Raw genomic sequence first — 9955 nt, 5'->3', positions numbered from 1 at the left:
ATCGTCCTTCTGAACGACATCATCAGCATAAACTTCAGGATAATGTCGTTCAGAGGGACGATGAAAGCTTCACGACCAAACCATCCAGCTCAGAGAACAAAACTTTATCTAAATCACCCACCTGAGCTACAAATCTTCTTCACCATCTCAAAATCATACGAGTGTATATTTGTATAAACGTTTCAATAATTGGGTGATAATTGATAAGCTTATCGTTCTGAATGACATCTATCAATCAGTAATACTACTCATTTCATTGTAAAATAAACTTCTAAATCATCAATAGCAAATTTCAACTGTATGAATGAATAAAGTAAAAGAAAACCTGCTTATTATATTAGTATGATAATTTTTATGACTAAAAAACGCAGGGGGGGAGGGTTCTATGTTTATTTCAAGAATCAATTAGTTTATGTATCAATATTCTTATCAATAAAAAAGAAAGTCACTTTTCTGACTGTCTATTCTCTTTTCTTTCCTTTAATCTGAAAAAGTAGGTCTGTATACATAGAAAACAGTGCTTTTTAGATAGGAAAGTATCATTGTGTATAGTACTGTTACAATGTTTTAGTCATATACTGTAACTTGTTAAGTGATTTAAAGAAATCGATAGGTAAACCCTTTCCTAACCCAGGTTTTATATTACATGTGGCTTATCAACAAGATATATTTACAATTTTGAAGTAGTTGTTGATTCACTTGAGATTGGAATCCTTGTTCAGGACTGTTACAGAAATGTTACCAGTGACTTGATCACCTACTTACTTATTTACGCCTGTTACCCCTCGTCGAGGAGCATAGGCCACTCACCAGCATTTTCCATCCAACTCTGTCCTGGGCAATCCTTTTCAGTTGTTTCCGATTTTGATTCATCCTTTTCATATTTGCTTCTATTTCCTGGTGTAATGTGTTCTTTGACCTTCCTCTTTTCCGCTTCCCTTCACCATTCCAAGTTAGGGATTGCCTGGTGTTGCACATTGGGAGACTACCTGCAAATTGGTGGTCTCCTTATAGTGCACGCTGTTTACACTGCACCTGACGAACTAGCTGCTTTGGTACAGTTTAGTCAATTTTTATAAAAGGGGGGATATATATATATATATATTTTTTTAGTTTCAAGCCGCGCCGAGTTGATCACAGCACTTTTCAAAGTTGTCTCGTCATGTACTGATGGCTAATAAAACCATATCAATACAGTTTGTTAATTTATCCTACCTTTGTAAAGAAGATATACTTTATGCATATTCTACTACATCTTACTCTGGCCTACAACATTGTCTAGTATCGGGGTAGGTTGAAAAAGTCTAGACCAAACATGGATGAGTTATTAGTCCTTTAAAATCAATAACTCTTTATGTGAATGGTGTCTTCATCCTATATTTTTACATTTGTAATCTAAATCAATCTTTAGAAGTAAACTTCAAAACGTGTTTATTATAAACTGCAGCTTTTACTATTACTATTATTATTTTCACTGTTTCGTTTGTTAGCTTCAATCATCATTACCCCCTTTTTTCTTTGAATAAACACAATGTTTGGAAAGTATAGTCTCAATACTTGCACTGGATCCTACAACATATAACTTAATCGGCTTAAATTCACTTAGTATTACTTGTTTGAATCTTCCCATTGATGTCTTAGAACTGCAACTGGTCAGTCTCTAATTGGCATATGTGCATACTGTGCGTATTGCCTCGATATAGCCTTAATTCACAAGCATTGTAAGCAAAGATGGATAGTGACTAGCAGTAGAATCAAAGACGCGCGTTTCGTCCTATTTAGGACTCGTCAGCTGGATGCAACTGAATCTCAGAGTTGATGTTCACTCTGGAACGCGAACCAAGTACCTTTCACTTCAAACGCCATCGTGTTATTCACTCAGCTACTGAGTCCTGATAGCCACTTGCTTGTGCTACATCGAGGCAATACGCATAGTATGCACATATGCCAATAAGAGACTGACCAGTCGCAGTCCTAAAAGCATCAATGGGAAGATCCAAACAAACAATACCAAATGAATTCAAACTTTACCTCATTCCACAAGAAAGTGGCTACCAGGACTCAGTAGCTAAGTGGATAACGCGATGGAGTTTGAAGCGAACGGTACTGGGTTCGAGTCCCGGAGAGAACATCTGATCTGAGATCAAGGTACATCCAGCTGACGAGTCCCACAGAGGATCAAAGCCACAGCCGGAATTCCGCTGCTAGCCGCAAACCATGATTATCTTTATCTGCATAGTTAATCTAATGTCATTATGTTTTTTACAGTTTCGATCAGTATCATACTAAGTGGTTACTAATCAATTAAAAGCTCATCATCGAAGTGAGTGTAAAAAAACCCAACCTATTTTCTCACTTTTTCTAGATTTTCACTGATCTAAACCATAACGATAATGAAATTGATGTGATGTCAGGCATTCTACAGAATAAAAGTAAGTCACGTTATTATCAATCAGTATATTGTGATTTGTACAGGTTCAAATTAATCTCAGATCAGATTGCTCTGTGAAACTAAGATCATGTATAATCTAATACTACTCAAATCAACTCCTGACTACTATCACACATAAATATAATCAATCAATAACTATGAGACTACAAGTGATTATGAATAATATAATTTTTTATGGTTAGCGAGTTGGTTTTCTGCGGGATGGAGTCGCTAACTCCATGCCCAACCCTCCTCCTTTACCCGGGTTTGGGACCAGCAGTAGCTCCCGAAGGAGTTACAGACGGGGTTATGAATAATATACCAAACAAAAATTAGATATTTAGATGAAAACTTGAATGTTATTAATAGTTTATACTCATAACTCCAAATGTAATCGAATTCATGGTCTTACAGTATAGTAATAATCTATAACTAAATTATTATCTAAATGTTCTTATCTCGCACTTCCGAATAACGTAAATTCTCGATGTAAAGATTTATCAAGTTCAATTAGTATCTAATAGCTAACTGATCAGATGATGAACGGAGTTGTTTTTATTAGATCCAAAAAGTAATAATACTTCTCTAAAAAGCAAGTTTCTAGTGCAAATATTGACCGTCTCATTTCAGTTTAACCAGTAGGTAAGTGATGAGTATTGTAGTGTAAATTTTATCAAATACAAGAGAATGAGGTTATCCACAACAATCTGTAGCTAACATGTCCAATGGAGTATCTCGAGACGTGTTAAATTTTGGTGGCGTGGTATCTAACTTCAATTGGGTCGTATGAGTGTTGATGAAATATGTTCGTCGTCAATCATTGACTTAACTCGCGTGAGTGTATAACAGAATTAAATAAGTCAAATACAAGAATGAATTGCGAGTATGTGTAATTCGTACAATCGTTGATCCATAAAAACGATCGAAGAAATAAAGCGAAAAGAACAGAGCGAAGCGAAATGACACGCAGTGGAGAAGGTGTGTAAGACAACTCAATTTAATTAAGCGCTAATCGATACTGAAAGTCGAACAAAAATAAGTTACAAACATGTAATGAATGGGATAAAAATTGTCCACACACACGCTCATATAAAAACAGTCAAGGTTGATAGGTGAATAATTACCAATGTTAAATGTGACCCAAGAAGAATGAATAGATTGGCTTGTGTGGGCTTAACCTAGCAACCAACACTACAAAATTAATATTTATTAGTACTTTAAATGTTAAGGCTTGAAATGGAGATTTTAACAGACGTTACACCCTAATTGGTAGAACACAATCTTAGACTAAAAAATGATAAATTTTATAAGCGTTGCAATTCTAACGGATGACCAAAGCCTATGACATTATTTCGGGATAAAGTAAAACAGAATGTCAAGGTACCATAATATTTTGTTTATTCCTTCTAACTACTCATTAGTAAGCAAAGCTTTTAACAATAAATTGACACTTAAAGAAAATTTAGAGAAAATTTTCTTTTGGACTAAATCATTTACTTAAGCTGTTCATTCGCATTTATAGTTACACAGTATAGCTTAAGTATATGATTTCCCCGAAAACAAAAATTTAAACGTCGAATTCTCTTTATTTGTATTCGATGATACATACTTACTTACTTACGCCTGTTACCCCACGCTGGAGCATAGACCGATTCAATTACTCAATGCGTTATTTTAAATTTACGTTTACATGTGCATCACATTTAAAACTAGGTACCATTTTTTATTACTTTACAACTTTCTGTCTGTAATTCAAGCTGGAAGAAAGGGCATCGGTCTCGTGACTTCCACAAAATCTCTGCTTTCATTATGAGGTGTCATAATTCTTCCTTCAACTCCCAGGGCAGAGTTTAAACGGTTTGAATCATTTTTTTCTTGTTAGCGCTTTTTTAGCGAGTTAGTTTTCTACGGTATAGGGTCGCTGACCCCATGCCCAACCCTTCTGCTTGGAATCGATAGCAGCCCCCAGAGGGGCTACAAGCAAAGTTGATTCAAGCTAGAAGGAGAAATGATAATGATATTACATTTTTAAGAAATTCACTTTTTACAGTTCACTATCAAAACTAATCTCTAACCAAAATTTCTTATCTACTAATTATATTAGGTCAATTATACAATAAAAATTCCATAACAATCCCAATCAATTTGAATAAAATCAATAAGGCATGGTCAAATATGTGGCAAACAGGATTCATTCCAAATCCTGAACAAATTGAATTAAATTTAGATATTACACAACGTCCTGCATTAAAATGGTGTCTTACATTAGCTAATATATGGAGTGATTTATTATTACGTCGTATATCAGTATTTGCAATGTCATTATTAGGTGATCTTATACAAGATGATGATTATAAAACTGGATATTTATCTAATTGTCATAGCAACAATAATCATCATCAAAATAAGAATGCTAATCAAAAGATTAATGAATCAAATATGAATGAATATTTTAATGAATTGAATCAAGTTCATGGCATATTTCAAAATGATCCAATGAAAGATGAAGAAAACAATATAGATCATGCATTCAATGATACTAATGATCTATACTTAACATGGGATGATATGTTATGGATAGCAAAAGTAAGTTATTCATTGAATGAAAATAAGATACTTATCTAGGATACTTCATCTTATGATGATGAATTAACTTTAATTGATTTAATTAAAAAGGAAAGAGGGATGGATTATTCGATGATCTTTTGGAACCTCTTCAAAAGATTACTTATGAGCTTGACTTTTTTGCCTTTATATTCATGATCATTTCATCATCATCATCATCATCATCCAAATCATCATCATCATCATCATCATCCAAATCATCATCATCATCATCATCATTATCATCATCCAAATCATCATCATCCAAATCATCATCATCATCATCATCAGCAGCAGCAGCAGCAACAACAGCATCAATCAGAATATTAAAAAAAAGTATTTCTAGTCCAATTTAATGGTATAAAATCAGCTATCAGATTTATGCATGATGAGGAACCTAATAACAAATCGCATTTCCTTGACGTTTTGTTAAACTAAAACGGAGTTGATTTTATAAGTAGAACTGTGTACAGAAAAGTTCTTCGGCATGCAACGTAAAATATTTTTTTTGGTTTTGTACACATTCGTTTGCAAGAGAAATCTAGTAGAGTTAGGCAGAGATGCACAGATGACATCATAAACAATGATTTAAAGTTTATTCATAGTATGGTGATTAAAATGTAGGATAGATGTTTAGGCAAAACGGATGTTTAATGACCCCTAGTTTATAATGATATTTCCATTCGGAACAATGTGATAAAAATTGCTAACATATTATAATCAATCTCTATATAAACACCTATAATCAAACGTTTCCTAGTGACCTATTGTATACCTTGGTACTTTTTCAGTGACATAAATATTTCATTTTTGTTGAGGATCGGACGGTATAATACCTACAATGGACACCCAAAGAATGATTTTTTTCATCGTATATAATAGTATTGAAATACAACTGACTACATCCCACTTATTTTGGGAGTTTCATCAGTAATAATGATCTGGTGTCTGAAGAAATCTCGGCGCATATTTAGAGGGTTCGATTGATTCTTGCTAAATTGCATGATTTGTGGCGTGGGCCAGATATCTGTTTTCTAACCAGAGATAGGAAATTGATTGATAAGATAGTAGGTCTTCATCCTTGATTGGTTCCACGTGCTTGTCGCAACCGGTGATTAGAGACTGGATGATAGCTCAAAATAGTTTTCAATGGCGCAGATGCATCCATTCTTTGTCTTTCACTGAATTCTGAGATTACAAATTACTCATTACGTTTGTTATTTTTATTTCTTTAATTCATTTTTTTTCGAGTCGTATGTTCGATGTTCAATTTTTCCTATTACCACTGATACTACCTCCACTATTCATGGATTCGGCTTGATAACTTCTTTTTTCTGTGCTTATGGAGTATGGAAACTTGAACCGATATAGAAACGTATAGGTCCTATGTTGTTGCTGACTAAATGGCTGATTGAATCAGAAAACTGTGTAAATTAGTCGTCTTATCAAGAATTCGACAGATTGGAATTATTCAGTACAAAAGACTAGAATCTGTGTCAAAAGAGGCGGTCTTACAAACGTTTTTGAACATGCATATCTGATTATGTATTGCATCACCCTAATTATTCTATGATGCAAAGTACATGTATATGTATACTGCTAGGTGTATTCGCTACCTTCCTGTCAATGATCATTAATATTCACACTGATAGTGCATCGTGATGCTCAACTATATGTTGTAGAAAAGAATATTTTATACTTTCACGTTGCTCTTTATCGAGTCATATTGGAAGGTGCTGCCTACCAATATCGAAGTCACAATATTCAATACGAATGTCAACACAGCTCTCTGTATAGAGCTAAAACTTGGAAAACTACAACAACCATCATCAAAAATATACAGGTATTCATAAACAATTGCTTACGCAAGATATTCCAGATTCATTGTCCAGTTACTATCAGCAACAACCTAATGTGGAAAAGAATAAACCAACTTCCAGCTGTAAAGTTGCATAGGACATACATTACAGATACTATCAAGTGGCATCGTTTGGCAAGCCTTAATCTGGAATTGTTGAGGGAAAAGGTGAAGAGACAGGTCAAATAGTACTTTGCGCCGGAAATTGAAATCAGACATAGAAATAATGGATAGTAATTAGGAAGAACTGGAAAAAGTAGTAGGGGACATAGGTTGAACAATCTTGATCTATGATTCACAATGAGTAATAGACTTAAGTAAGTAAATAAAGTGAAATAAGTTTTAAAGATAAGGTATACAACTATAGTAGCTTCAAAATATTTAATCAAGTATTCAATATCTTAGATAAATAATTAAGATGCTTGCTTATAGGTTGAAAAAATGTTTGTTCATGAACGACTATGATCCACATTACCAGGTTAACAACTAAGCACACATAGAACATTTGTTCAGTTAATGTACGCAATAGTTCTAGTGATTTTCCATAATACTGAACTAGTTACTGAGTAAATATTAACTTGATAGTGTAATAAGAAGACGAAGATTATCAGAATTATGTGATGATATATTAGCGTAATACATTTCGAACAATCTGATCACACCTAATATACTTGTTAATAACATTTATACATTTTCATAGTTGAAAGCGTGAGTCGATTGAAGCTAGACAACCATGGAAAACCTGGAAGCACTAGACGGCCGTTTCGTCCTATTATGGGACCCCTCAACAGTGCGCATCCACGATCCCACCTCGCGAGATTCGAACCCAGGACCTACCAGTCACGCGCTAGAGCACTTAACCAATAGACCACTGAGTCAGCATTCAACGGTGTTAATGTCTAACTTCAACTGATCCACGAAGTTAAGCAACCGTTCACCAAGTGTCTTCAGTGAGTTCCTATCTCACAACAGACGTGGTTTGAACTCCACTGGTCACTGCTTCTCACTAGAACTCCTGGATGTACTTCTCGAAGTCACTCACCAGTAATCATATGATTATATTAATTATCAGAAGGGGTTTTGTGGAGATTTAGTATTTTCGGTTAAGGGCTCTGGCTCGAGACTGGTAAGTCCTGGGCTCGAATCTCGCGAGTGAGGGGATCGTGGATGAGCACTGCTGAGGAGTCCATAATAGGACGAAACGGCCGTCCAGTGCTTCCAGGTTTTCCATGGTTGTCTAGCTTCAATCGACTCACGCTTTCAACTATGAAAATACTAAATCTCCACAGAACCCCTTCTGATAATTAACAATTATATATAAAAATAAAAGGTCAACTAGACTGGAAATGGAGGGGGGGTAAGAATAAACAAGGATAACAATAAAAATAATGTGAAAACAATTTGACACCTAATCACTCTGGCTAATAAGCTAATATTACTAGGGTAGGTTTAAGGTGAGAACAAACCGTTGTTCAATACACAAAGGGGGTTTGAATTTTGGTCTTCTTATTACACTATCGATATTTATCAAAGGGATTAATTGCTTTAAATATTATTCTTTTAAATCTTTTCTTTTTCTTTCAGAATCGTTTTACAGATTGTGTCCCGGTTTTATTAATTAGTTGTTCTTCATTTGTTAATAAGACTATAACACCATCGTCACCATTACCATCACTATCAACAAGTTTAAATCAAGAAACCATGTCAGATTTTAAAAATTCAAATGGTCACCATAAATCCACTGATGATTTAGACAAACTATCATTTCAATGTTCCATTAATCATCACCATCATCATCAATACTCAATCTCATCATCGTCGTCGTCAATCATAACAACGACACCAACTAAAAAATCTTGTACCAAATTAATCTCTTTTCAGACAGAACCTAATTGTGTACATTTTATAGATTTGACCAAATTAAGTAATGCATTAGGTGATATAGGTAAAGAATATTCACTTAATAATACTACTACTACTACTACTACCAATACTACTAATAATAGTAGTAATGATCATAATAACCAATCTACTTATCCAATATTACAATATCTTGATGCTTATATATCACAATTAGGTAATTTTTTAGCTTATCATCCAATATTATTAAGTGCTTACATGGCATTAAAATTAACGGATCCAATAATAGTGGGAAATGAAGAATATCATGATCATTTCATGGATGATCATCAACATCATCATCATCATCATCATCAATATGAATGGAATCCATTTATCATTCATAGAAATCAACGTTTACAACGTTTACATAAATATTTTTTAAATATTTTTAATGAAGCCATTGATTATGTCGCCATAGAAACAACACAATTAAAAATCAATAATCAATCAATCAATAATCATAATAATAATAATCAATACATATCACAAGAGCAAATTGTTGCTAATTCACGACGTACTATGTTAACAGAATTTTTAGAATGGGGTCGTGAATTTGATCAAACATGGTCACATTTTCAACAAGATATATGGAATGAATCCATGAAACATCATTTAGAATATAAAATATCAAAAGGATTAAATATATTATATAATAAACAATTAAGATTTGATGATAATATAGAAAATGATTTATTAAATATATTATGGGATGCTAAAAATGAATGTTTGTCGTCGACGACGTCATCATCGGCGTCGGCGGCGGCTGGCTATACTCCATTGGAGGTAACCGATGTAAGTCAGTAAAGATGAACCATCGGTAACTATGTTGTACCATACTGATGAGGATGATGACGAAATTTCATATGATCAAAACGTCTTCCAAATCTAATTTATTTTCATTTATGAAAGAGAATTCCTTGAATTAATCTTCTTCAATATAAAGCAATATTCTGCTAAAGTTTGATGAATGAGAGAAATACACACACAGAGAGAGAGAGAGAGAGAGAAAGAGAAAGACACGAGAGGAAGATCATAACTTAAGGGAGAATCATTTATATTATTGTACAGATAAACAATCATAATCATATATATGCTTGTATAATTTATAATAGAGCATTCAAACCAAACACGATTCAAAAAAAGTTTTTCTATTATTTTTT

At 33.7% G+C, this 9955-nt stretch overlaps 1 protein-coding gene across 1 annotated transcript in view; it reads left to right on the top strand.

The window, feature by feature from the left end:
• The window catches only part of Smp_212430 (putative nuclear hormone receptor), a gene marked incomplete at both ends in the record, with an annotated part of 21035 nt that extends 11436 nt beyond the window's left edge, over positions 1-9599 (top strand). Inside the window, 3 exons of the mRNA XM_018796190.1 lie at positions 2366-2432; positions 4536-5017; positions 8538-9599. Coding sequence (XP_018650427.1) covers positions 2366-2432; positions 4536-5017; positions 8538-9599 — 1611 coding nt within the window. The remainder of the gene's footprint in view (positions 1-2365; positions 2433-4535; positions 5018-8537) is intronic.
• Between the last annotated feature and the right edge of the window lie 356 nt (positions 9600-9955).

The sequence above is a fragment of the Schistosoma mansoni genome, chromosome 2 (assembly GCF_000237925.1).
Source record: "Schistosoma mansoni strain Puerto Rico chromosome 2, complete genome".
NCBI classification, from domain to species: domain Eukaryota; kingdom Metazoa; phylum Platyhelminthes; class Trematoda; order Strigeidida; family Schistosomatidae; genus Schistosoma; species Schistosoma mansoni.
This window is presented reverse-complemented; position numbering and strand designations above follow the sequence as displayed.